We start from the raw sequence: 26,825 nt of genomic DNA, 5'->3' as shown, positions 1-26,825 counted from the left end.
AAGGGGCTCTTCTCTCCAGCTCTGCACAGCTCTGGTCCTGCCCCTGCCCCTGGGCGCTGCCATCCCACCATCCGGGGCTGAGGCTCTGGGGGGGCCCAAGCTGGCTCCTGCAGCTGGAAGCATAGCGATGCGACAGCTGGACCCTGCGCCGGGTCACCGTGACCAGCTCCGTGCTGCAGGCACGTGCCTGGGTGACAGATGCTGCCAGCGCAGCTCGTGGGTTCTGGGGCTCCCTCCCTGACCCCTCCCTGCACGGCCCAGGAAACCACTCGCCCCCACTTGGGTAAACATCTTTCCTAAGAGCGAAACTGCCCGGTTGGGACACACACCCACTGTAATTTATTCCCTGCCTGCGCATCGGGTCTGGCCCCTACCCTGACCTGCCTGGGCCACCAGCAGGTCCCAGCCTGGCTGTGCTCATGGGCTCACTGTCCTGGCATCATTCCTCACTGGAGGGGGAACAGCTTCCACGAGCATCTGCTGAACCACAGGGGAGTCCCAGCCCCCTGAGCCCTCTTTGGCAGGACCCTTCCTGCTCCCAGCAGCCACATGACATGGAAGGGAACTAAAGAACCTGAAGCTGCAGGTTCCTCCTGAGATGGAAGCCAGACAGCAGCCCCCACTGCCCTGGTGTCACATGGTGCCAGCTCCCTACAGCACGCTTGTTTTTGGGATGTAAGCGCTTTATTGCTTATTCAGTCCCTGCCACCCCCTGCCCACACACCGGCCTCACTGCACATCTCTGTGCAGAGGAACGTCCCCATGATGCTCCACCACGCTCACACTGACCCTGCAGCAGCACGGACAGTGCTGGCAAGTGCACCGGAGGAGGGGATCTGGGAGGCGCAGGTCCGGCCTGGCAGCCATTCAGCTGTCACCGGTGGGGTGGTTGGTGGGGGAGCCAGGGTGGCACCCTCAAGGCCTCACTCGTGTTGGCAGAAGCTCCGCAGTGGCAGCGGCAGGTCCAGGCCGTCAATGGCCAGGCGGTGGACGATGTGCTGCTGGATGACCTGGCGGCAGAGGGTCTGCAGGGAGGGGACTGTGGGGAAACAGAGATGTGGCTGAGCTGGTGGGTCACCGGCCAGACCAAGTGCCGAGGGGTGCGGGAGAGCCAGCCCCAGGGCTCCCTGGAGGCACCGGGTTAGGGCAGCGGCACGTGAACCGGCTCTGTGACAGGAGTGGGACCATCCCGCCCTGGTCTCCAGCCAGAGCCGAGAGGCCTGGCCAGGACAGCAGCCCGAGACCCCGGCGGTGACGCTCTTCCCGTTACCGGGAGAACAGTTCCATGCCCAAACTGTGAGGTACCACGGCTGGTTTCTGTTTGTTCTTTCTGGGAGCTGTCGAGCGGCTCCCCGGAGTCTCACACACCCGTGCTGTGCTCCCCTTCACCCGCTCCCGTGGTTTGGTCCCCCAGTGCCGGTGCCAGCTGCCGGTGGGTGCCCACAGGCTGGGACAGCATCTTTGAGCTGTTCCCATGGCTGCCCGCAGGCTCTGCCTGACTCCTGCCACTGTGACACACATCCCCACGGGCTCCCTCTCCCCAGCCCTTGGTGGCTTGGTGGTGTGGCTGCAATGAGCTGCAGCCAGTGCTCTGTTCTGACTTTAAATGAGAGCTGGCTCGGGTGCAGGTTCTGGACTTGGTTCATCGTTAGCTCAGCTGGAGTGGAGCTGGGACCTCTGGGCTGTGGGGCTGCCACCGGGCAGAGCTCTGCTAAGCAGGGTCGCACTGTGCCCGACCAGCTCCTGACCTTGGGGCTGGTTTTGGGCAGTCGGAGTGCTTATCTCGGCCTTGGTTGTGCGGGGTCACGCTGCGAGTACCGGGTGACGGGTGGCAGATGCCCTTTGCCTCTGTTCCCCACCCCCTCCCGTCTGTCACCAGTGGCTCAGCCGCTCACTTCTGGTTTTCACTTCACCAGCCAGGAAAAGAAACAAACCAAGACGGGGTTGTAACCCTGCGGAAGTGCTGCAGAAACCGGAGCTACCGCAATCTGAGCGGAGGGGAGGCTGCCGGATCGTGCCCCTGCAGCAGTGCCTGTGCCCCGTGGTGCTGGCAGGACCACTGGCACAGCAGGACAGGATGGCTCTCCCCGAGGTATGTGCTGCCAGCGCCAGTCCCTGCCAGGCCTGGGCCTCTCACACTGGCTCAGTGACCCCCCTGGTGGCTCGGTAGCCCCCACAGTCTCTGGCCACGAACCCCAGCATGCTCCTGGGGGTGCCTGCATGGCCGGGGACATTTAACCTGTTGGGACAGTCCTGGGTTTCAGCCTTGGGACCGCAGCAGCTGAACTTTACACCCGGAAGAGCGGCAGTGGCTTCAGAGGCAGCAGCTCCAGGTGCTCACTCTCCTGGTGTGTGTCTCACCTGATTCTCAGCATCTGCTGATTCGTCCCGGACAGTGCTAATTAGCACTTATTAGCCTACACAATAGCCAGCGACCAGCATGGGCCCTCCCAGCCCCTCCCCAGTGGGCTGCGACGTGCGGATATTGCCCAACCTGCGATGGCATCACGGGGTGTCTGCCTGGGGCACGCGGCAGGCGCGGGGTATGGCATGCCGGGCGTGCGGCGTGGCGCAGCCGGATGTTTTGGTGCCAAGGTGGGAGGTTGCTGGGCTTGGGGCTGCCATGTGCTGTGGGGGAAGGCCAGGCACAGTGGGGGCTCGCCAGCCCCCAGAGCGGCTTGGTGAGCAGCAGTGCAGGCTGCGGAGAGGGGCATTGCCCCGGCCAGGGCTGAGCGGTTTGTCTGGTCACAGCACCGCGGTCCCGCACACCTGGCTGGAACACCCACTGCTCCACTCAGGAAGGGCCACTAGGCTGGGGGCCCCGAGCTGGGGCTGGGGGGCTCTCTCCTGGTGCAGCCCCACATGGCCCAGCTTTTGGCAGACACCCATGTCAGAGGCAGCGTGAGGGTTGCCTGTGCTCTGCCCTATGGGATGCTCTGATGCTCACACCATTGGGGAGTGTGGGGTGACGCCAGTGCAGCTCCCCCCAGGGACATGTGGGAAAAACCTGGGAGGGCAGATACTTACAGCCATATTCCACCGGGATGACCCGGACACTCTTGGTGGAGGCGAAGACATCAACCACAGCGTAGAGCGGACGGGCGGTGGGCAGGTGACGGGCGCTGGGCCCCATGTCCTCCCCGTTGATGAGGATGTGCATGTCGGCGGTGCCGTCAGGTTGTGGCACGTACAGAACGCCGATGCGGCTGCGCCGGGCGGTTGCGGGCAGCACGTTTGTCTTGTACAGGTCATCCAGGATGTGGCTGTAGCGGCCGGGACGGCTGCGCCCCACCAGTGTGTCGCGGGGGATCCGCAGCCGCTCGATCAGTGGGAACAGCTCCTTGGGGGGGCCCTGTGACAAAGGCTCCTCCCTGTCCACAGCCACGCGGTTGTGGCTGCGGGTGATGGCAAACACCCAGGTGTCCCCCATGTTGACCAGGTCTGGCAGCGAGTACTCGGGCACCACATCCAGGCTCTGGGGGTCCAGGGCTGTCAGCCCCACGCGCAGGTGGCCACACCAGCCCAGCTCCTTCTCCTCGATCTCCACCAGGAAGGGCTGCCCGGGTGCCAGCGGCTCCTGGCTGAAGCAAAGACCGTGGGCAAAGCTCCGCACACGCGTGGCCCGCGTGGCCGAGGCGTCCAGGAGCACGTTGGCGCCGTGGACTCGGTGGAAGCGAGCGGCGAGGCGGCACCGGGCGGCCATCGCTGACACCGCTATTTTTAACCGCCCCTGTCACAGCTGCTGCGACGGTGACAGCCGGGTGGTGACAGCCCGGCAGGGACAGGGCTCCCGGGGGTCCTAGTGCCACGGGGGCCGGGAGGAGACCCCGCGTGTGGCGGAGGCAGCCGGGCTCCCCGGTCTCTCCGGGCCGCAGGCGCTCCACGCACAACCTGCCTGGTGCTGCCGTTGTGCCCGGTGCAGCCCGGTGGTGCCCAGCCATAACCGTCGTGCCCGGCCATCACCGCTGATGGCTACTGACCCCCGGCGGTGCCCGCCGGTGCGCCCCACCCGGCCGCCGTGCCCGCCAGGGCTGAGCGCTCCCCGGGCCGGGACTCCCCCGTTACCGGAGCGGCACCCCTGGCCCCGCCCCGCCGGGGGTCCCGTCCCACGTGCACGTGGCAGCGGGGCGGGGCCCGGCCACCCCCGCGGCGCTGATTGGCCTCCGCGCAGCCCCGCCCCGCGCACGTGAGCAGCGGAGGTCATATGGGCGCTTGTCATGTGCCCGCGGCATCGGCGCTGCGGGAACCGGGAGCGGCCGCGGTCAGCGGGACGGGGAGCGCGGGGCCGGGCGGGGGCGGCACTGAGCCGGGGGGAGAGAGGGCGGGGGCGGCACCGACACCGAGCCGGGGGAAGAGAGGGCGGGGGCGGCACCGGCACCGGGCCGGGGGGAGAGAGGGCGGGGGCGGCACCGGCACCGGGCCGGGGGGAGAGAGGGCGGGGACGGCACCGGGCCGGGGGGAGAGAGGGCGGGGGCGGCACCGGCACCGGGCCGGGGGGAGAGAGGGCGGGGACGGCACCGGGCCGGGGGGAGAGAGGGCGGGGGCGGCACTGGGCTGGGAGGGACCGGACCGGACCGGGACCGGACCGGACCGGACCGGACCGGGACGGCCGGAAGGACCGTCCCGGCACCGGAGGAAAAGGCGGGCCGGGGTAGGGTGGCCCGGACCGGGACAGCCCCGGGGCACCGCGGCCGCTCCCGGCGAGCAGCGCCCCGACCGCTCCTGTGCCCCCGCAGATGGGGCCGCTGCTGCTGGGCGCGCTGCTGCTGGGGCTGGGCCGGGCCGCCCCCCAGGGCCACGAGGTGACGTTCCTGCCGGGGCTGGCCAAGCAGCCGGCCTTCCGCCACTTCTCGGGCTACCTCTGTGCCGGGCCGGGCCAACACCTGCACTACTGGTACGTGGGACTGGGCCGGGGCTGGGACCGGGGCTGGGGCCAGGCTGTACCCTGGGTGCCGGGTGGGGCCCTGGTCAGGCACCGGGTACCGACACTGCCCATCCGCAGGTTTGTGGAGGCCCAGAGCAACCCCCAGAGCAGCCCCCTGGTGCTGTGGCTGAACGGAGGCCCGGGCTGCAGCTCCATGGAAGGATTCCTGAAGGAGCACGGCCCCTTCCAGGTCAGTGGGCACAGCCGTGCTGTGGCTCGGGGACACCAGGACTGGCAGGCTCTGTGGGTCACTGCCTTGTGCTTCTCCAGATCCAGCCCGACGGGGTTACGCTGAAGTACAACGACTACGCCTGGAACAAGGTGCGGGCACTGCTGCCCTCCGTGGCCGTGGGGAGAGGTTGGCCCTGAGGCAGAGCCTCCATAGGCCCAACACACCCTGTTCTCACCTCTGCTTGAGCAGGGCAGGAATGTGCCCTCCCTGAGGCAGCCCTGGGGCAGACTGGGCACCTGTGGGTGCTGCCTCCGGCGAGGCCATCGGCCCTGAACCTCGCCGAGCCAGGGGGTCAGGCCCGATCTCCAGCTGCTCCACTGTCCTGCAGATTGCCAACATACTCTACCTGGAGTCCCCCGCTGGCGTTGGCTTCTCCTACTCCGAGGACAAGAAGTACAGCACGAATGACACTGAGGCGAGTGCTGCAGGCGGGGTGTTCCTGCCCCTGCCCACTGCAGCTTGGGCGTGGGGGCCCGGCCTGACCCCCCCTCCTCCTGCCTGCAGGTCGCTCACAACAACTACCTGGCACTGAAAGATTTCCTGCGGCTCTACCCTGAGTACTCCAAGAATGATCTTTATCTCACCGGGGAGAGCTATGGGGGCATCTACATCCCCACACTGGCAGAGTGGGTGATGCAGGACCCCAGCCTCAACCTGAAGGTGAGAGGGGGCTCTGCCGCTGCCAGACTGAGCCAGGAGCTGAGGGCTTGGCATGTTCAGCACAGCCCTGCAGGGCTCCAAGCAGTAGCGGGTGGGGATGTGTACGGGACCCCCAGGGCGTGGGGTGGGTCTGGCCCTGCGGCCTTTCATCCTCTTTCATCTCCTGGGGTGCTGGCAGCGGCTGCTGGTGGACGTGTCCATCCCTGCTGAGTGGCACCAGGGGAGCGTTCTCAGGCACCCCCGACCCTTCCTGTTCCCTCTGCTGAGTAAACAGTGTCACATCTGCTTCCTGTTGCCGTGGTGGCTGCCCTGCAGGGAGCTGGAACAAGAGTTGTTTTCTTCTTGCCTCACAGGGAATCGCTGTGGGAAATGGCCTCTCCTCCTACGAGATCAATGACAACTCCCTGGTTTACTTTGCTTATTACCACGGGCTGCTAGGGACTGAGTAAGGCCGGGGCAGCAGTCAGGGGGGTAGAGCTGCTGCCAGATGCACCGTCTGACCCCTGGTCTCTGCCCGCAGACTGTGGAAGGACTTGCAGGCCTTCTGCTGCTCCCAGGGGAAGTGCAACTTCCATGACAACTCCAACCTGAACTGCACACTCAAGGTGAGGGGACCGGAGCCCCAGGCGCCAGTGTCTGTGGGCAGCACCCCCACCTGGCTCTGCATGGGCCCCAAGCTGAGTCCCAAACCCTCATGGCATGTTGCAGATGGAGGAGATGATTCAAATTGTAGAGGAGTCCGGCCTCAACATCTACAACCTCTACGCCCCGTGTGAGGGTGGCGTCCCGGGGAGCACGAGGTGAGGCGGCCCGAGGGCAGGCAGGTCTCAGCACCAGCTCGCTGTAGTTGGCAGCGAGTGGCCCCAGGTGGTGGAGGGACGTGCTGTGCTGGACAGAGACCCTCTGGGACTCTGGTGGGCTGTGTCTGGCTGCTGTCAAGGGCTCCTCAGGGGCACGCTGAGCACTTGTTCCTCCAGAGCTTTCAGCCCATCCCCGTTCTGCTGCAGGTATGACGGTGATTATCTTGTCACACATGACCTGGGCAACTCCTTCATCCGGGTGCCCATGAAGTTCTCCTGGCGGCAGGTGAGCCCCGGTGCCTGTGTCACTGGGCTGCAAGCGTCCCCTGCATGGGAGCAGGAGGGGACGGAGTGGGTGCTGCTGTGGCAGGGACTCTCCTGACTCTCTCCCAGAGCCTGTTCCGGATGCCCACAGCCCGGAAGGTGCGGATGGACCCTCCTTGCACCAACTCCACAGACCTCAGGGTGTACCTGAACTCCCCGGAGGTGAGGAAGGCTCTGCACATCTCCCCCGATGCCCAGGAGTGGCAGGTGTGCAGGTGAGTGAGCTCCAGGCAGGGACAGTCCCGTGAGCATGAGCCCCTGTCTGACACCGATGCTTCCTCCACAGCTTTGAGGTGAACCGTGGCTACAAGCGCCTGTACATGCAGATGAACGACCAATACCTGAAGCTACTGGGAGCCTCGGTGCGTGCAGAGGAGCCCACAGACCCCGGGACTGGCTCTGCCAAATTGACCTCTTGCGTGGCTGGGGCTGCTGCCCTGCACAACTCACTTTCCTCCTGCTCCGCAGAAATACCGGATCCTGGTGTACAACGGGGATGTTGACATGGCCTGCAACTTCCTTGGGGATGAGTGGTTCGTGGACTCCCTGTGCCAGAAGGTAAATGGCAGGACAAGGCCAGGCCGGTCACCAGCTCCAGGCTGTGCCGTCAGCTGTGCCGGGGCTGGCACGGGTCTGGGCACTGAGGGAGCTGCCACCCATCCCAGGTGCAGGTGGCTCGTCGGCCCTGGCTCTACACCGAGCGGGGCGAGAACCAGATCGGGGGCTTTGTGAAGGAATTCACCAACATCGCCTTCCTCACTATCAAGGTAGGGCTGGGACGGGGCTGCTGGCCATGCTGGACACCGGTGCTGTGGTCAGAGGGACGCAGGGCTGCGGCAGCTGGGGCTGGGAGTGCTGGGGGGCTGCGGCAGCCCCATCGCCAGCACTGACCCATGGCTACTTGTTCCCCATAGGGAGCTGGGCACATGGTGCCCACGGACCGGCCGCTTGCCGCCTTCACCATGTTCAGCCGCTTCATTAAGAACGAGCCATACTAGGGACTGCGGCGGCAGCGCCCGGCTGCCCTCACCCCGGCACCTCCCGCACAGCCCGTCCTCGCTGCCGTGCCCGCGCTCCCTGCACCATGACACGAGCCGCTCCCCCTGCCAGCCTGGGGGCTCTGCCTGGCCCTGCAGGACGGCGCCTGCTGAGCGGGGGGAGGATGGGGCCCCAAGCTGAGTCCCAAACCCTCATGGCATATTGCAGATGGAGGAGATGATTCAAATTATAGAGGAGTCCGGCCGGGGCAGATTGCTGGGTGAGGGGTGAGAAGTCCCAGGGGCTCTGTCCTTGCTGGGTGAGGATTTGTGCCCTGCTGCAGCCGCCTCCTCGCCTGTGGCTTTCCTGTCGTGCCTCCTCCCTGTCTGGGGTGGCAGCTGCTTCCCCCTGGGCACAACCAGCCCCCACCACTTCCGTCTGCCCGCACACAGCCCTGGGCACGCTCTGAGGAACGACAGCTCGCTGGCGGCTGCAGGCGCTGCTTGTGGGGCTTTCTGCTCCAAGCTGCACCGTACCTGATCCCAAGGAGGCTCAGCACGGAGACAATCCCCCCTGCTCGTGACCCAGGCACACAGTTCTTCTGGGCACTCACAATAAACTCTCTGAACAAGGTGGTTCTGCTCCTCATTGCCCAGCTCCTCGTACTGTTCTGCTCCCCCCACTTTGCTTCCCTTTGCACTCTGAGGAGCGTGGCTGTGCGCCCAGGATCCAGCAGAGGTGAGTGCTGACAGGAGCCAGGGCTGGGGCTGTGCCCTCCTTGCTGCCAGGGCTCATGGGGGCTGGAAATGAGCCCCCCAGAGCTGGGCAGCTTGGAGCCCTCTGCCGCCGTTCCCAGCTGTGTCTGCCCCATGGGTGCTGCCTCCTTCCCCATCTCCCCCGTGCTGGCCACCGTGAGCAAGGAGACCACATGGGTTGGGGTGAAGTGGTTTATTGGTATAAGGAGAAGATGCAGCAGGGCTTCCCAGAGCAGCCGTCTCCACCGTGCTGCCACTCCCTGGGCACAGGGCCCTCGCCAGCAGTACCGGGGAAGCTGCTTCCTACCTACAGCTCACGGGTCCAGCCCGGGCTCTGCCCTCGGTCCAGGAACACATGGGGAGAAGAGTTAAAGCTGGCGGGGGCCCTCGCTGGGCTCTGGGCTGGGCTCTGCGCTGGGCTGTGTGCTGGGCTCAGCTGGGGCAGTGGGGGCTGGGCGGTATTTCTCAATCACCTCCCGCAGCCCCTTGGAGAAGTGGAGATCAGCTCCCACCGTGAGGAATCCCTGCAGAGGGGAAGAGGATCAATGTGAGGCTGGTGTGACTGTGCCCTGCCCAGTAGGATGTGATCCCTGCCCCAGCTGGGGATACCCGTGCTCGCCACATACCGCGTGGTTGGTGACCACCTCCTTGGTGAAGTCCATGCCCTCTGGCAGTGGGATCTGCACCCCCTTTTTAGTCCTCTCTGCAGGGAGGGAGAGACACGGTGAAGCCAAGTCCCACCTGCCCCTGCCCGAGCCCCTGTTTGGCAGCCATGGTGTGTACCATTAATGATGGGCATGATGGTCAACTGCAGCAGTGTCTTCAGGGGCGCCTGCAGCGAGAACAGCTGCGGGAGAGCAAACGCGGGTGAGTACAGCGGCAGAGCTGCCTGCCCCCAGCGGGAAGCGGGGTCCTGCAATGCGCAGCCCCCCCAAGCCTGTGCTGCGCCCGGGGAGCAGCACGGGGCTGGACCCTGGGCACAGAGGCTCCGCTCACCGCCAGTGACTCCAGTGCCGACTGCTTGGAGTAGATGCGGAACCTGCAGGGAGAGAGCAGCTGTGAGCAGGGTGCAGGGGGTCCCTCCCCACAGCCCCCGCAGGCCCTGTACACCCGTACCGCCGCAGGTCCAGCTGCACACGCAGCGCCTTCCCCTGCAGGAACACCTTGGCGCTCAGCTTGGTCTCCTGGGGAGAGAGGGGGCTCAACCACAGCCCTGCGGTGCCACAGCAGCCAGGCTGCTGCTCCTGTGCCATGGCCCAGCCAGCCCCTGGCTCTGGGACACTGGAGCTATCCCATGTGTGTGGGAAATGCTCTTTGTGTGCCGGAGCCCCAGCCCTGCGTGCCCCTCACCATGGCCATGCTGGAGAGCTGGACTGCAGGACGACCTGGTGGCACCAGCGAGATGTTGAGGAAGGCAGAGACAGAGACGGAGGTGCCCGAGGGTTTGATGATGCAGCGGGGGGGAGCTGATGCCTGCAGCACCAGCCGCAGGGGAGCATCCACGGCTGGGCTCTGGGGATGGCAAGTGAGTGGGAACATAGAGCTGCACAGGGCTGTGCCCTGTCCCGAGGCCACCCTGAGCATCCCGCTGGGTGCTCCTCACACCTGCATGAAGATGGTCCCAAAGAAGGTGGCTCTGAGCAAAACCTCCAGATCCTTGGGCACCTGCAGGGAGGATGAAGCCGAAGCACCAGAGGGTGAGTGAGTGGTTGCTGTGGATCCCAGTAGAGCTGCTCCCTGGATGCAGCTCCTCGCCCTGCAGGAAGAGCCCAGCCCTCCCTCCTGCCCACAGACACCTGCCTGTCCTGGCACAGCTCACCTTCTCGCCCTGGAGCTCTATGGCCAGCACACCTGCCTGGAAGTAGGCATGCATGGCTGAGTCGAAGAAGTATTCGGAGAAGGCGACGTAGACCATGCGCTCGGTCTCCTTGATCACCGGCTCCACCGCGTGGTTCTCCAGCTCCTGGTCCTCTCTTGCACGGGGGAAGAACATGCCCTGGGCAGGGAACAGGAGCGGTTTCTGCAGCCATAGTGCAGCTCACCGGGCTCGCTCAGTGGTGCCTGCAGTGCAGCTGGCACAGCCACTACCAGGGCTGAAGGAGAGTTGGCAGTGCAGGATCCACTGTTCACCTTGAAGTCCAGGTCGAGGGTGTCTGTGGAGACAGCTGGATCCCGCAGGAGGGAGTAGTCAATCCCAATGTGTTCATCCACATCGCTCCTCACTGCCAGGGAAGATGAGCTGTGGTGCCCAGAGCCACTGCTGAGCGCTGCCCTCCCTGCGGCGAGCAGGTTCGGGCCCCTCCCTCTGGCCCCACTCACCCGGCACCGTGTCCAGCAGGGAGTTGAGTAGCACCAGGCTGGCGTGCTCCAAGGATGGGCAGATCTGCAAGGCAAGGGCTGGGCTAAGAGGGGAATCAGGGACCCGGACCTTCCTCCTGGCCTGGGGCAGTTTGAGGCCGGGCTCCCCAGGCGCTGTCGCCCATCATTGTCAAGCCGTACCTGCTGGCTGAGGAGGAAGCGCATCCCTGAGATGATGAAGGTGCTCAGGAACTCATAGACCTTCCTGCAGGACACACAGCAGCTCTGTGGCCCCCGCCCGGCCCCTCCAGCCCCGTGGGCGCAGAAAGCAGCGCTGGGCAAGGACAGGGCTGCTGCAGGGGCCTGGGGTACCTAAGCGTGCCCGAAAAGCCCGCGTGCATTCTGGCAATGGAGGCATTGCAGGTGATGTTAGAGATCTTCAGACGCCCAGCCCCGTCCTTGGCCAGCTGCAGCACCGTGTGGATGTGGACACCATCTGCAGAGGCGTTGATGGACCCGATGTCATAGCTGAAGGCAAGGAGAGCAAATGAGAGGTGCACACAGCTGCGGGGCAGCAAGGCACCCACAGCACCTAGTGGGCACAGTCCGACCGTGGGGGAGGCTGGTGCCGGGAGCGGGGCGGGAGTCAGCTCACAAGAACCAGTAGAGCAGCTGCCGGCGGAAGCGCAGGCTGATGGAGGCGTTGTTGATGTCGAAGGCGAGGTGCTGCTGGGGCTGGAAGTGCAGGTCGGACAATGCCAGCTGCAGGTCCATCACCCTGACCCTGTGGGGACAGGATGGAGATTGTTGGATGGACAGACAGACACGGGGAGCCTAAGGCACTGGCAGCACTCACTGGCTGATGTTGTAGTGGAACGGCCCCTCCTTCCCATGCAGGTCCGACACGGTGATGTTCTGCAGCTCCTGCTCCACGAAGCGCAGCCCCTCCTGCTTCACTGCAGAGCAAAGCGAGCCTGGGCTGGCCACCGCTGGCTGGGCTGCCCTCAGCAGCACCGACCCCACCAGATCTCAGCCCCCTCTGGCCGCCTCAGGTGCAGGCGGGGCAGGCAGGGTCCTCACCGGCTGCCTCCCCACTGGCTGCCTCCCCCAGCGCAGACCCAGAAGTGGGGCCCAACATGCCTCTCCTGCAGCCCCTTACCCAGCTCCAGCCCCGCAGACGTGATCCGGATCTTGCAGCCAGGGGGGCTGTGAGGGGCCACCACCAGCCAGGGCAGGAGGAGCAGGAGGCAGCGGCTGGCAGCCATCGCACACCTAGGGACAGAGCGCAGGGGCAGCAACGGCTGGCCTGGAGGGGCTCACAGTGACACTGGGAACACTGCGGGGGTGGCTGTTGCCCAACCTGCTTGCAGCCCCGGGGTGGGGGCTGGTTCCCACACCCCAAAACCTCACGGTGATGCACAGGTCTCCATGCCCGAACCCCCTATGGCTCAGCATCCATGAGTGGCACAGCCCCACCCTGGGGTGCTGTACACAAGCCCCCACATGGGGCCCGTGGGGTCCCACAGCTCCTGGGGACACCCCCTGCCACCCAGCACCATCCTGACCTGCCCTGCACACACCAGCTCCCAAAACCGCCCAGCGAGGTGAGCCCAGCATGTGCTGGTGCAGCCCCAGGGAGCCCCAGCACCCCAGAGAAGGGATCCCTTTCCTGTGGGGCTGTCCCCCGGCCCCCCCAGGCCCACTGCTGTGGGATGCACCGCCTGCCCGCGGGCTGGGCCGGCAGCCGGAGCCTGTTCATCCCGCAGCAACAGGCAGAGCCGCCTGCGGGGCTGGGGACGGCCCCGGGTCCCCACACAGCATTTCCCCCCAGGGCTCTGCACAGGAGGCCGGGGACCCTCCTGCCAGTGCCTGCAGCCGCCGTCCCCCCGCGCTGTGTGCAGAGTGGGGTACGGGGGGTTCGCCTGCTCAGCTCTGCTCCGTACTTACAGGGAGGCTTGTGCTCGGCTGGGGGAGGCTGAATCACGTGAAGGGAGGGAGGGAGAACACAGGAGCTCCAGGAGTTTCTTTGGGCTGGCTGAGGTTCCCCTGCCTTTATATCCCCCTCCAGCCGCCACTCCTCGCAAGCCCACAGCTGGGAGGAGACAGCGGGACGGGGAGGATGCAGGTCTGCGGCGCTGAGCCCGGCTGCCCGCTGAGCCCCGGCCGCCTGCCAGCTCCGTCCCAACAGCGGGCTGCTCACACACCGCACCCGCCCTCCTCCCCACCGCGGGCACCGCGCCCGGGTCCCGCACGATCCCGTCCCTGGGCCTCCCCGGTACCCGCAGGGCTCGGGAGGCAAACGGGGTCCCTCACGTCGGGGCAGACCCCCGTGTGCATCACGGAGCTTCCGGCTCCCCCTGCCCGCCCCAGCCCTGCCCGGGGGCTGTGCCGGGTCTGAGCCCAACAAGGGCCACCCCGCCCCGGGATGCTGGGCGCTGTTTGTGCCCATCTGTGACCCGAACCCCGGGCGCAGACGATGCTGAAGCTGCCGGATCCTCGGCGCTGGTGTGGCCGGGCAGCTCGGGGGCTGCAGGACCTGCCTCAGCCTGCACCAGCCTGGCCGGAATCGGACTGGTGGCACCGCCAGAGGCACTGCCAGTGTCCCAGCTGTGCCCGCGCTGCCGTCCTGCTCCATCCCGGCCTTGCATCCCGGCACGGAGAGAACCGCCAGCTCCTCGGGCCGCTGCTTGTCCCGGAACAGACGAGGGGCTGCCCCTGCTCTAACCCTCCCCCGCTCGAGGCCTCTCGCTGTCCCCCGTCTCGTTGTCCCTCCGCAGTGTCCTCTCTGCCCCAGGCCAGAGGACAGGGCTCGGTCCGGGCCAGCCCCGGGCGCTCCGGGCAGTTCCCGGTGCCGGGGGCAGCGGAGCTGCGTGAGCTGCGAGTGCCGGACGCGGGGCAGCCCGGAGGCTTCATGCTTACACAGCACTTGTTCCCCAGAAGTGCTTTGCCAGCACTAATGCAAAGCTGACCCCGCTGCTCCCGGAGCAGAGGGCAGGACTCGCGGCTGAGCCGCAGGTCGGGCTGCTTCCCGGGAACCGCCGGAGAGCCGGGCCGGGGATGCTGAGGCAAAGGACAGGACGGGGCCCTGCGGCCGGGGGTGTCGGTCCCGCGGCAGCCCGGTCCGTCCCCAAGGGTCCGGGACACAGCGCTGGTCGTTGTCCGCGCGGCGAGCCGAGCCCGCGGGCCCCGCGGCAGGACAGGGGCGGCTGCGGGGCGCGGGCCCGCGGCAGGGGCTCCTGCGGCCCCCCAGGAACTGGCCCAGCCTGGCAGGGGACAGGACTCAGTAGCAGCCCCGTCTCCGCCCGTGTCCCCCAGCCCGCCCTGAGCTGCGGGCGGGCGGCTCCCGTCTGCCCCGCCAGACCGGGGGGAACAGAGAGGGTGCATCGGAGCAGGGAGCGGGGTGCGCCACGGCCGGACACCGAGCGGGGCAGCCCCGGCCGCAACGGCTGTTCGGGGCGCGCACAGGGGCGGGCACACACCGGCACACACACCGGCACGGCCGGGCACACTCCGGGGCACACACCCCCGGCACTGCGCGCCGGCCGTTCCGGCACCCGAGCACCGTGGCCAGATGACCCAAGGAGCGTCGGGGCCGTGCGGGCGGGAGGTCCCGGAGCCGCCCCTGCCAGCGGGCGCTCGGCACCCGCGGCGCCCGGGGCGGGGGAGGGGCCGTGTAGATTCCCGCGGCGGGCCCGGCCGGGCCGCCAGCCGCCGGCACATCAAGCCGCTGCCGCCGCCTTCGGGCGCGCTCCGCCCGGCGCCGCCCCACTTCAAAGGGCCTTTTGCTGGCGGCCGCGGGCTCGCCCTCCCCGTGCCGGAGCCGCCCGCGGCGGGCGGGCCGGCCCGCAATGACAGGCTGCGCGGCCAGAAATAGCGGCGGCGCCGACGGGCCGCCCGGGCCGTGCCCACAGCGGGGCGGGGCCGCCGCGCCAAACCAAAGATGGCGCCGGGGCGGGCGGGGCCTCCGTCCTCCTCCGCGCGTGCGCGGCCCCGGCCGCCGAAGGGCGCGGGCCAGGGACCGCGCAGCCGCTCTGCCGCCGGGCCGGGGCGCGCCGCGAGTGCGCATGTGCAGGAGTACGGCCGCGCGGCGGCGCCTGCGCAGTGCTGAGGGCGGGGCGGCCCCGCGCCTGCGCACCCGCGGCCCGCGGTCCCGGCGCAAGATGGCGGCGGCGGGGCGGGCGAGGCGGAGGTGGGGCGGCGGCGGGAGACGCGGCGGTGCCCGGTGCCTGCAGTCCCCGACCTCGCGCCCAGGTAAGCGGCGCTCCCGCGCCCCCCGGCCCGGCCCGGAGGGAGGGAGGTGGTGGGGAGGACGGTGGCGTGCGGGCGACGGGCGGGAGGCGGCGCAGGCCCGCGGCCGCCATCTTAGAGCGCGGCCGCCGCCGCCGCTGCGCTGGGCCCCGCGCTCCCGCCGCCGCGCCTGCGCACGCCCGCCGGCTCCTCCCCGCGGCGCCGTAACGGGCTCGTGTCTCCGCAGCGGCCCCCGCGGGCCAGCGGGACGCCCCGCTATGAGGATGCGGCCCCGGCGCGCCAGCGGCCAGCACGGAGCGACGGCCCCGCGTCCCGCCAGGCAGCCCGGCCCCGTAAGTACCGCCCGCCCCGGGCTCCTCCCGTCCCGCCGGCACAGCTGTCAGAGCCGCCTCCGCTCCGCACTCGCCGGACCCCTTTGTCCCGGGCTGCCCGCCGGTCCCGCCGCCGCCGGGAGCGCAGCCCCGCAGGCTGCCTCCGCGCTGCCCGGCAGTGGGCTGGCCCCGGCACACACGGGCCCGTTGCCCCAGTCCCGCTCCAGCCCGCCGGGGCAGCCCTTGGCTGTGTCCCGGGGCTGCCGCTGCCCTGCCTCGGCTGTTGGCTGGTGGCTGGTGTAAGGTCCCGCTTGCTGCTGTGGGAACACGTAGTGATCCCGTTTGCTGCACTCTTTACTGCGTGCCTGTTCACCGTGCGGGCTCTGCCTGCGTGTGTTGCTGTGGTGTATGAAAACAACACCCTCATCACTGCAAAATGCTCACCCTAGCTCCCTTTCGCTATCTAAAGTGCCAGTACTAGTTACATAAAAGTAGAGTTGCCTCTGTCCCCTTAGTTTGCTTTTTTCTTTTTCCCAGATCTTCAAGGTACTTGGTTTTAATACTCATCAACACTGATCAAGTGATAAAACTTCTACTTCACCATTCTAGTTTAAGTGGGTGAAGACAAAGCCAGTGAACGCTGTTTGACAGCTGGTTTTATTGATCAGCGTTGAAAACCGCTGGTGAGGAGCTGCAGCTCGTGTCTGTCCTGTCCGGAGGGTATTGCTCACCAGTGCTGTTTGTAACTTCTCAGAATACATCCCTGTACATCCCCACCTGGGGAGGTCTGGTCCATCAGTATGTACTGGTTCATTATTGTGTCTGTGTGATGTGCAGGACCCATCAGCACGTGCACGTCTGCGTTGGTTTTGGGGAGGGGCTCCGAACACGTCCTCCCAAAGCTGCTGCCCAGGCAGCGCTGCTGCCGCAGGGTCCCTCTGACACCCTGACCCCGTCCCGCTGCTGCCGCAGGGCTGACTGGGCTCCTGGGCTGCGCTCTGGGCACTGACTGCAGTGAGGGGGCTGCAGAGAGCACAGGGGGCTGGAGCTCCCAGGGGAGCGAGTGTGAGCAAACATTGCGCAGCACTCACCTGCTGAGGCAGTAAATGGTTGCACTGGTTCACGCTGTAGCAGCTGCTGTTGCCTGTAGGCTCGGTTATCGTTATCTGCCTGCTCTGAGCAGAGACCGAACTCCAGGTTCACGCAGTCCCGCTGTCCCTGCTCAGCCTGCCTGCGGGGCTGGGAGCGGCTCCCGAGGGGCTGGAAGGGCCAAGTGCCCCAGCCCAGCCAGCAGCACCGGTTCCACAGCCGAACAGACGCTGAGCGGGCGCCTGTTGATCCTTGATCACTGTCAGCTCCAGCCCTTCTCCTCTGGAACAGTTGGCAGAATTGTTATGGGCAGCAAGAGGAGCAAGGGAGAATAAATCCAAAATAACTCAGCATGCAAACCAAACCTGGGTTGTTACTTAAGAGCTGCTGTACCAACCTGCTGTTGAAAACACACTCTGTGCATGAGACTGTGCTGCTGCAGCCCCAACTTGGGTGTTGTGTAGGGTGTCTGCAAAGGCCTGAACAGAATTGAGTAACTGAATTAGATAGTAATTACTTAAAATGCCGTGTTTCCCCCCAGTTCATTGCCGTTGTATCTGCGGGCAGGAGTGATTTGCAGTGCCGTTTCAGAAACTTCCCCGGGGGGGAAGAGTGGTGACTAAGAGAGGAAAAGACGGGCTGCTTCTCTCCAGCTGGCAGCCTTAAATTATGATTAACATGAGTTTTATTGTTTCAACAGACCTTTTTTTGCATAACTGTTGTTATGCAGATGATAAAGTTACCAAAGGCTAAAAGAACCTGGCTGAGGCCTTACAGGGGAAAATCCTGACTCCAACCCTGTGGTTCTCTGAACCCACAAGTTCAGAGCACTATGATAGTTCAAGCACTAATGATATTTTATATAGCAGTTTTTTAAATACAAGTCTTTTGTTTCAATTCCGTGCAGTTATGTGTGTGTTATCACTGGTTTAAGCTGTCTCTGAGAGTAGCGGGTCAGGTAGGGCCGGAGCAGTGCCAGTGTGGCAGAAGATGGCACGTGTTCACAGAGGAGCGTGGTTTATTTTTCATGCTCTCAGTCTGAGTGTGTGGGACCACGTGCTGCACGTCTGGGAGAGATGTAGCTGAATAGTGAGTATTTGGAATGCTGGCCCGAAGAACTCCCTGGCTGGCACCGTTTAAAGCTCCTCATTCCTCCCAGCCAGCTGGATCTGGAATAACGGGTATTTTTCATGACTTAGGTGCTGTTTTGCGTGTTCAAACGCTGTGTTATTGTCAGAATGAATGTGTAGTGGTGCAGCTGAGTGGCCAAGTGGATCTGGGATCTTTCCTGCTGTAATGCAGATTTTACGTCTGTTTTCCTCTAGTGCGGTTGCTGAGAAATGGCCAATGAGAATCACGGAAGCCCCGCAGAGGAAGCGTCTCTCATGAGTCACTCACCCGGCACCTCTAACCAGAACCAGCCCAGCTCCCCCAAACCCATGCGCCTGGTGCAGGACCTGCCAGGTGCCCACCCTGCTTTTGGGGTCCCAGCACAGGGTCTGTGGGGCCCTGGTGCGGGGAGGGGGGACACGGGCACTGAGCGGGGCTGGACAGGGCACGTGTGGCGGTACTGGCGAGCTGGAGAGCAGTCCTGACTCTTTCTGTCCCTGCAGATGAGCTGGTGCAGGCTGGCTGGGAGAAGTGCTGGAGCAAGCGGGAGAACCGCCCATACTACTTCAACCGCTTCACTAACCAGTCCCTGTGGGAAATGCCCGTGCTGGGGCAGCACGATGTGATTGTGAGTAAGGATTTGTCTCTCAGGGCTGTTCTGTGGGGGCAGTGGCCATGGTCCGTGGACTCCAGGTGGCCCCTGTGGGAGGGTCTTGTCTGCCCTCTGAACCCCTGGCCGAGTCCATCCTCCAGCTGGATTGGGGAAATGTTCCTCTGTCAGGCACACGCTCAGGCTGTGCTGTTGAGGTGCAGTGCACTGCGCAGAGAACACTCAGCCTGGGGATGTTGTGTTGCAATTTTCTCATCTAAATATTAAAAAAGAAAAAAAGCCTACAGGCACAGGTCTAGAAGAGAACTTTTTGGCTTTCTGCAGGTGTATTTGTGTCTAGTTTTCTATCTATGTGGGTGTCTGTGGCAGTGAAATGGGTGGTTAAGAGAACTTTGGGACTCTGTGGTGGCAGCGGATGAGCTAACGTGTCGTTGTTTGGACACTCACAGTCAGACCCTCTGGGACTGAATGCGGCCCCGATGCCCCTGGAAGGTGGAATGATCGATGCCTCCCTGGAGAGCAAGCAGAGGAAGAGGAGATTCTCTGAGGAGGTTCCACTGAGCAGCAACAGTATGAAAAAGCCCAAGGTGGGTCTGGTGTTTTGCAACAAATAAGCTTAAGGATTGTGCTCAAACTAAAACCTGGGGGGTTTGGAACCTGGACCTGTTTTTTTGAACTATGCGAGGTCAGGGCACCACAGCACAACTCCAGCTGTGACAGCTGGCAGTGTAAAAGTGGGAGCAGACTCAGGTGCTGCCCAGCAGCCGTTTCTCTTGCAGCTGGGGGCGGAGTGTGGGAGTTGGGAGGTCACAGATTGTGGCTGAGAACTGCGGTCGCTTGCACGTCCATCGTAACTGACACCAGCAGCAGGCGAGCGAGGTGTCCTGGGTGGAGTACGGGTGCAGGATCGTTGGCTGCATGGGGCTGCTTCCCTCTACGTGTCTCTGCGCGGCAGTAACTCAGCTTTTACACGTGCAGGCGGATGTCCCAGGGAACACAGCTGCTCAGTCCGTCCCCAGCTCTCCCAGCGTTCCAGGCACCTCAGTTTTGAAGGCGTGGTGTGTTTCACCTGAAGATAAACAGCAGGCAGCTCTGCTACGACCAACTGAGTGAGTTGTCTCTGTTTGTCTCCCATTCTTTTCTTGGTGGTAGGTTAGAGACATGTGGTTTTCCAGACATCTTTGAAGGAGAACTCGAGGGTTGTAACATCCCCCTGTGTCTTTGTAAGGGGCCTTGATCGTTCCATTTCCTGACTGGTGAAACAGCCCCAGGAGGCATCTTTAGAAGTAACATTTGATAATTAGCCAGTGATCTGGCCATCCTGATGACATTTGTTTCTGCCATAGAGTATACTGGGACCTGGATATTCAGACAAACGCGGTGATTAAGCAGAGAGCACCATCCGAAGTGCTTTCTCCACACCCCGAGGTGGAGCTGCTTCGATCGCAGCTCATTCTCAAGCTGCGGCAGCATTATCGTGAGCTCTGCCAGCAGCGAGAAGGTGAGTTTCTGCTGGGCTCCCCTTATTGGTCTTATCAGTCCTGCAGTTCTGTGGGGTTTTTCCTTCTGGTTAGCATCTGTCTTGTCCTTGTGATCTCTTTTTTGTGATGGTTGTACTCTGTCACACTGTCAGTTATGAACTCATTGGGCCAAACTCCAACATGATGGTCCTTGTCAGAGCTTCTGGGCATCTCTTTGTGGTATTGATGCGACCCTTTTCCTGTGCTGCTCCAGGGATTGACCCCCCAAGGGAGTCCTTTAATCGCTGGATGTTGGAAAGGAAGGTGGTTGACAAAGGGACAGATCCTCTTTTACCGAGTGACTGCGAGCCAGTGGTGTCTCCTTCCATGTTCAGAGAGATCATGAATGACATTCCCATCAGGTACTGTTCAAAGGGCACCTTGCTGCAGTGGTTTTGTCTTGGGCTAGTCCAGTGATTTCCCTGCTGCAGTTCTGTGCTTTTGTGTTTTGCACGCACTGGGTAATTGGTAGGGTACTGGTGGTGTAAGTTTGGGACCTGGACCCACCTGCACACCTTGTTGGCAGCTCTGGAACTGATGCATTTGAATTTACACTTCCCGCAGGTTGTCCAGAATCAAGTTCCGTGAGGAAGCCAAGAGGCTGCTCTTCAAGTACGCCGAGGCTGCAAAACGGCTGATTGAGTCCAGGTGGGATTTCTCACAGTACTGTCGTGTTCAGAACAGAGAAAAAGGTTAGGGGGACGTGGAGAAGAGTCTGCTGGATCCCACCTTATTCAGTGCTGGTCATCATCTTATTGAGGAAAAGCAGAGCTAGGAATGTACACAACAAAAAAATAGCGCTGGAGTCATCTGTTGATAGTCACGTTACAATAAAAGCTAATGTTGAAAAGATTAATGTATAGAGGGACGTGAGAATCTGTGAAATACTGGACATGGAAATGCCTTCTGTCATTTATCCCTGAGAAAAAAAGACAAATGGTGCTTGGGCGCTTGCTGCTATTAAAGAGCAACAAGCTCAGAGTGGTGTTTTGTTGTACCATGCGTGTTTTTTCTGACAAGTTCTGCAGGGGAAACGTGGGGAGAATAAAAAGCTTATTAACAGGGTAGTTCTCTCAGAGTCAGAAGCTCCTGCCAATGACCACATTTGAAAATGAGAGGCAAGATCCCGGTGGGCTGTTTCTGTGGTGGGTCGGTGCTTTCCCTGCCTCTCCTGTTGCAGACAGGACCATGGGCAGCTGCACGGTGTTTTGGAGAGAACATGACAGTCACTTGTCCTACAAGTGTCTGGAAGCACCTTCCAGAGGCCCAGGGGAGAGCGGCAGGGCCTTGGGGAAGTGCCTGCAGCCGTGTTCCCCGCTGGCAGAAGGCTGGTGCCGGGGTGGAACACGCTGCCGTGGGTTAAATTTTACTTCTGTGTTGTGCAGGAGTGCTTCACCGGACAGCAGGAAGGTGGTGAAGTGGAACGTGGAGGACACCTTCAGCTGGCTGCGGCGGGACCATTCTGCCTCAAAGGAGGACTATATGGTCAGTGTCTCTGCTGGGCAGTGGTGCAGGGATCTGGGGGTTTCCCTTGGCTCCGTGACGTGGGAGTGGCAGTGGCACGCAGACTGCACCGCTGCAGGCAGCGCAGGTTGTGTGAGGGACTCTGGTGTCGTTCCGCAGGATCGCCTGGAGCACTTACGCAAGCAGTGCGGGCCCCATGTGTCTGCGGCAGCAAAGGACTCTGTGGAAGGCATCTGCAGTAAGATCTACTACATATCCCTCGAATACGTCAAGCGGATCCGGGAGAAGCATCTCGCCATCCTCAAAGAGAACAATATATCTGGTACGCAGCCAGCTCTGGGGAGCTGTAGGGCCGCAGCGCTGTGGTGTAAAACCGCGCTCAGCATGTCCCACGCAGACAGCAGTAGCTGTGGGGCTGCGCTGAGCACACCAGGCTGAGATTGTGGTGCTGGAAATCGCTGGTTCAGCGCAGGCCGGAGCTGCCAGCCACTCAGCGCCTGTGCAGCGGCAAGGTGTGTTCCCTCAGGTACAGTTACCAGCTGGAATATCAAATATGAATTTGTGATTTGTCAGGATGACGTAGCTCGTTAGGAGCTGAGCACACTGAACGGGCGTTAGTTCGTTTACCCGGACTGTGGGTTTTTGCTCTGCTGCTGCAGGGTTTCCTGAGGACAGCTGGCACTCCCCAATGCCAAGCCCTCTCCTCTGTGTACTCTCCTTTGCCATGTTTCTGGGGTTCCAAGCACCTGCTGCACTCCCCAGCCTCCCAGCGTGTCACCATGCACCCTCTTCCTTTCCCAACAGAGGATTCATGTTCCGTGATCTTTTTTTCTATTCTCTTCCTAGTTTATGTCTGTAGTTCTGCCTCTAGTCACCTTTTCCTTCTTCTGTGGTCCCTGCCTCTTTGATTACTCCCATTCTGTTAGTCTGTTTCCGTTTGGGGTCCCACCTCTCCACACTTGACAGCCCGGGAATATTTATTGTGCTTCGGATGAGTTTGGGTTAAACTGAAATAGTAACGTTAATGACAAGGAGAGCATTTTACTTGTCTGGAGCGTGCCTCATGCTGCTGGAATGGTTGTGTACAGGCTACAGATCTGTGTAAGAGATGGAGACGTACTGTGAAATGGGTCCTGTGCTCTGGCAGTGGGTGATGGAATAAGTTTGGGAAATCGGCTCTGAACCTCGGTAGCTGCCTACAGGGTCTGCGGAGGATCACAGCAGTGGTTTGGGGTGACCAGTCTGCTCCTCAGCCCTATTCTGTTACCACATGTTTTGAGGTGGAAGGAAGCTGTCCCAAATGTCCCTGGATCCTGATGGGCTCCTCTCCCTTTGCTCTCCATAGCTGAGGTGGAAGCTCCCGAGGTCCAGGACAGGCTCGTGTACTGTTACCCAGTGCGACTGGCCATCCCCTCGCCGCCGCTGCCCAGCGTGGAGATGCACATGGAGAACAACGTGGCATGTGTGCGGTACAAGGGGGAGATGGTCAAAGTGAGCCGCAACTACTTCAGCAAGCTGGTAAGGGCTGATGCGCGTCCCACAGGACTCGTCACCAGCTGTGCTGGTCAGAGATGTCGCCTCTGTGTGTCCTCTGAGAGGAGGGACTGCGGAGGGACGGGGCGCTGAGCTGGCAGGGGTTCAGACGCTGCTCCCAGAGCAGAAATGAGGAGCCTCAGTCAGGGTTGGGGTTCTGTTGGGAACACTCGCAGGAATATGTGTGCCTTGGGTACGGGCTGCGCCGCAGAGACGGTCACACTGGTGGCACTGCAGCTCTTGCCAGGACACACGCTGGTGGGGTACATTCATTCACACTCATTCCCCCAACGGCGAAGGCAGATGTGCCACCACGCAGAGCCCCGCCTGCTCCTCGTGTCCCTTGGTGTCCTTTCCATGTCCTGGGGTTCGGGTGCTGTCTTGTCTGCTCATTCTCTGTTTCATGGCTGGGCTTTCTCTTCCAGTGGCTCCTCTATCGGTACAGTTGCATTGATGACTCTGGCTTTGAAAAGTTTCTGCCCAGGGTTTGGTGCCTTCTGCGTCGATACCAGGTACCGTCTCACTGCAACTGTGAAACATCAGAAAGCCCCGATCATAGTGGGAGCTGAATGAGTAGGCTTTGCTCTGCAGGGGCCCACAGCTCTGGGGGCTGATGCAAAACGGGGCTTGAACTGGGTCTGTGGTCTGCTCTTTGTGTTTTGAGGTAGGACTGCGGACTGGGCAGCAGTTGTGGTCCTCACAGGAGATCTCAGAGGGGGTAAAAATAAATTTTTATGAAAGAAACCTTCAGTATTTGTTGGCTCTGAGTGGCAGCTGAAGGCTCCTGGGGGATAGATCTGAAAATTGACAGTTGCTTTGTGGGGCCTGAGTTGGATGAGTACATATGAAGAGCATTCTTGGGTACGTGCAGGGGACCTACACGAATCTGAGAAAGGATGAGGGGGTGGGTGCGCAGCCCTGTGGCCTGGGGCTGTGCTCTGGAGGGAGCGGCAGAGCAGCGTGGGCGCGGCTGACGGGGTTTGCTCTCCCCAGATGATGTTCGGCGTGGGGCTGTACGAAGGGACTGGTCTGCAGGGGGCTCTGCCCGTGCATGTCTTCGAAGCCCTTCACAAGCTCTTTGGAGTGAGTTTTGAATGCTTTGCCTCGCCCCTGAATTGCTATTTTAAACAGTACTGTTCGGCCTTCTTGGATACAGACGGGTATTTTGGATCCAGGGGGTGAGTCTTACGTTGTGTTGCCATGTTCTCCGTGGGTGCATGCCCATGCAGTGGCTCGGGGCGGGAGCTGGCGTGTGCGGGCTGCTCCCGGCTGCCTCAGGCAGCGCGTGTGAGCCGCCCAGGGTGCCATTAGTCTGGCTGTGCAGCTCTGGTCCCTGCAGTGACACAGTTTGGGGTCTAACAGCGTGTGCCTGTGTTCTGAAGAACGGGAGGGCTGGGCAGCTTGAATCAGCTGTCACTTCTAGTGACCATAGGCCGAGTGTGTCCCCAGTCCGGGGGTTCAGGCTTTCTGAGAGTGTGACTGCCTTTTCTGAGGAAATGGATGCTTTTTAACACATGAAAATTAGAATTCTGGCCTCTCTGACAGGGATCTTTGCCTTTTTCCTCCAGCCCGTGCCTGGATTTCTTCCCTATAAGTGGCTCTTTTGAGGCAAATCCTCCGTTCTGTGAGGAGCTGATGGATGCCATGGTCTCTCACTTTGAGGTAAGTTCACTGCCCTGTGGGGCTGTTCTGAAGGGAGCCGTGCAGACGGTGCTCTCCCCAGCAGGGCTGTCACATAAAGGCAAAGGCCGGTGACGGCTGTGGTGCCGCTCAAGAACCAGAAACGTTCCTTTCAGTAGAACTTGTGAGACGCGTCGTTGCTCAGCCAGTGCTGAGATGATTCTTTTCTCATTGAACTAGAAACTGTTGGAGAACTCCAGCGAGCCGCTCTCCTTCATCGTCTTCATCCCCGAGTGGCGGGACCCTCCGACACCAGCGCTGACCCGCATGGAGCAGAGCAAGTTCAAACGGCACCAGCTCATCCTGCCAGCCTTTGATCACGAGTACCGCAGCGGGTCTCAGCACGTCTGCAAAAAGTAGGGCTTTTTCTCGGCTCCTTCTGGGGGTGCGTTTCAGGAGCCGTGTGACAGAAGTATCCTGTCCCAGGTTGAAACTGATGGGAAGCAGGAGCAGGCAAGGAAAAACACAGTCACCCTGGAGTTTTTAGACAGGTGTACAGGGTGGTGTGAATTTCATGTTTGTTTACTGATTACTGAAGGATTTCACTGACAACAGGCTCACGAGTGGCGTATTCCTTGGGTTACAGTGCAGTGTTGCAGGGACGTCTGTGCCCCCCAGCCCGGGAGGCAGCCGCGCCAGCCGGTGCTGCGGCACTGGGCTCTGTCACTCAGGGCAGGCAGAGCAGGAGACAGTGTGGATCTTGGTTCTCAGCGGAGCAGCCTGGCTGTTGCTCTGCTGGTCAAGCAACTTGTTTAAGCAACAAGCGCAGTCTCCTGCAGGGACAGTGGTGTCCCAGCACGTGTGCTGGTAGGGAGCATCACGGCTGTGCAGCTTCAGTGCTTCTTCTCTGAAAGTCTGCAAGCCTCAGCCTTTACTCAGAAGTGCCCGAGGCTGCTCTCTGCCTGTTCTGTTCCTCAGGATACTGAGGGAAAATGAGACAGAGACAAATACTTGTCCTAAACACAGCGTGCAGGAGGAGGAGGAGGGGGTGTGAGGAGGCAGGTCTGGGTGGCAGTTGTGTGATGTCGAGGCTGGGAGATGCCAAGTGCCTGTTGTGTTCCTTTGCAGGGAGGAGATGTACTACAAGGCTGTGCACAACACAGCCGTCCTCTTCCTGCAGAACAGCGCCGGCTTCGCCAAGTGGGAGCCCACACCGGAGCGGCTACAGGAGCTCGTTGCAGCCTACAAGCATTCAGGCCGGACCCTCAGCTCCTCCTCCTCCTCATCCTCTTCCTCCTCCTCCACAGCAGACAAAGAGCGGGAGCTGGGCCGAGAGCAAAGCAGCAGCCGGGAGACAAACCCCAACTAAGGCGGGGAGGTGCGAGGCAGCAGGGGAGGTGCTGGCGGCCCCGAGGAGGCCGGTCGGGCGGCGGAGAGACTGCTGGCAGTGCAGCGCCGGCCCGGGGACTCTGCAGCAGCTCTGCGGCACCTGCTTTCCCTGCGAACTGCACGCGGGAGCACCAGGAGCGTCTGGCTGCCCAAGGGGAGGAGGCTGCATCTCCCACCCCAGAGCAGGGAACCGGCGCAGCAGGAGGAGCTGGCGGCCTGTTCCATGCTGGAGCCAAGGGAAGGGGCCGCTGGAGATGGGACACATGGGTGGAAGGACGTCAGGACAGACGGAGGGACGGATGGCAAGCGCGAGCGCTCAGCGCCGCGGCTGGAGGGGCCCCAGCAGCTGCCGCAGCTGGCACTGGCGGGAGAAGGATGGACAGAGCCTGGGGGCTCCCGCGGCCGGGCCGGAACCAGCACAGCTCCGTGTCCATAGTGTAAATAGTTGTGTCCGCGGCGCCCGTGCTCCTGGCAGGGCCGCTCCCATCGCATCCGTGTTTCTTTCCCACGTGTGTGAGTCCCGTGTTCGCCGACGCTGTGTACCGTAGAGGGGAGGAGCGGAGCAGAGGAGTTTCTTTGGTGTGTAAAGATGTCTTTGCAGCTGTTTTGTAGCCATTGTGGTTTTTATGCGGAGCCTCTGGGCTTTATTTAACCTCCTTGGGTTTTGTTTTGTAAGGATTAATTTAACACCGCTAACCATTTTATTACTTTTATCAAGAAGAGCAAAGTCTATTTTTGATTTCTGTTTCCTAGTTCTTAGGAACATTAAAAACCAGCATACAGCTCTGCCCCGTGTTCCTGCCTTTCCTTCCTGGTCACCCCCTGCCCTCACCCCTGTCTCACTCTGGCTGAAAGAAAGAAAAATATTGGGTTTTTTTTGCAGAACTACCTGGCATCGGACCCATTCCACGTTGTGCTGCCCTCCTGGTGATTTTGTTTTTTTCTAATGACCAGTGTGCA

General features: G+C 62.3%; 4 protein-coding genes across 6 annotated transcripts; 2 read left to right on the top strand and 2 right to left on the bottom strand.

The window, feature by feature from the left end:
* Positions 1–665: 665 nt before the first annotated feature.
* On the bottom strand, positions 666–4,109 carry NEURL2 (neuralized E3 ubiquitin protein ligase 2). Its single transcript, XM_005499659.3, has 2 exons — positions 3,028–4,109; positions 666–1,039 (listed from the first exon to the last, which is right to left on the bottom strand). Exons 1-2 carry the CDS (start codon positions 3,701–3,703, stop codon positions 924–926), a joined length of 792 nt encoding a protein of 263 aa, XP_005499716.2. The 5' UTR covers positions 3,704–4,109; the 3' UTR covers positions 666–923.
* Positions 1,852–8,553, top strand: CTSA (cathepsin A). Of its 2 annotated transcripts, none has more exons than XM_065032050.1 (15): positions 1,852–2,092; positions 4,737–4,894; positions 5,003–5,114; positions 5,195–5,245; positions 5,485–5,571; positions 5,661–5,816; positions 6,170–6,261; positions 6,337–6,421; positions 6,525–6,616; positions 6,824–6,902; positions 7,010–7,155; positions 7,227–7,302; positions 7,409–7,498; positions 7,606–7,707; positions 7,855–8,553. In XM_065032050.1, exons 1-15 carry the CDS (start codon positions 2,078–2,080, stop codon positions 7,936–7,938), a joined length of 1,425 nt encoding a protein of 474 aa, XP_064888122.1. In that variant the 5' UTR covers positions 1,852–2,077; the 3' UTR covers positions 7,939–8,553. The 2 variants fall into 2 exon arrangements, with proteins under 2 accessions (XP_064888122.1, XP_064888121.1); XM_065032049.1 differs by lacking the exon at positions 1,852–2,092 and adding an exon at positions 4,114–4,261.
* A 298-nt stretch (positions 8,554–8,851) lies between these two features.
* Positions 8,852–13,244, bottom strand: PLTP (phospholipid transfer protein). Its single transcript, XM_005499520.3, has 16 exons — positions 12,919–13,244; positions 12,131–12,243; positions 11,828–11,927; positions 11,627–11,755; positions 11,344–11,499; positions 11,173–11,236; positions 10,993–11,056; positions 10,804–10,895; positions 10,493–10,669; positions 10,279–10,338; positions 10,024–10,185; positions 9,790–9,857; positions 9,670–9,712; positions 9,457–9,520; positions 9,300–9,376; positions 8,852–9,197 (listed from the first exon to the last, which is right to left on the bottom strand). The coding sequence occupies exons 2-16, from the start codon at positions 12,234–12,236 to the stop codon at positions 9,042–9,044; spliced, it is 1,518 nt and encodes a 505-aa protein (XP_005499577.2). The 5' UTR covers positions 12,237–12,243; positions 12,919–13,244; the 3' UTR covers positions 8,852–9,041.
* Positions 13,245–15,062: 1,818 nt separating this feature from the next.
* On the top strand, positions 15,063–26,653 carry PCIF1 (phosphorylated CTD interacting factor 1). Of its 2 annotated transcripts, XM_065032045.1 has the most exons (18): positions 15,063–15,222; positions 15,446–15,551; positions 16,068–16,213; positions 17,945–18,083; positions 18,233–18,357; positions 18,789–18,926; positions 19,318–19,448; positions 19,686–19,840; positions 20,074–20,221; positions 20,424–20,507; positions 21,245–21,344; positions 21,483–21,645; positions 22,669–22,841; positions 23,282–23,368; positions 23,850–24,034; positions 24,425–24,518; positions 24,717–24,892; positions 25,605–26,653. In XM_065032045.1, the coding sequence occupies exons 4-18, from the start codon at positions 17,960–17,962 to the stop codon at positions 25,843–25,845; spliced, it is 2,124 nt and encodes a 707-aa protein (XP_064888117.1). In that variant the 5' UTR covers positions 15,063–15,222; positions 15,446–15,551; positions 16,068–16,213; positions 17,945–17,959; the 3' UTR covers positions 25,846–26,653. The 2 variants fall into 2 exon arrangements, with proteins under 2 accessions (XP_064888117.1, XP_064888116.1); XM_065032044.1 differs by lacking the exon at positions 16,068–16,213.
* The last annotated feature ends 172 nt before the right edge of the window (positions 26,654–26,825 follow it).

Source organism: Columba livia, chromosome 16 (genome assembly GCF_036013475.1).
Source record: "Columba livia isolate bColLiv1 breed racing homer chromosome 16, bColLiv1.pat.W.v2, whole genome shotgun sequence".
Classification (NCBI taxonomy): domain Eukaryota; kingdom Metazoa; phylum Chordata; class Aves; order Columbiformes; family Columbidae; genus Columba; species Columba livia.
This window is presented reverse-complemented; position numbering and strand designations above follow the sequence as displayed.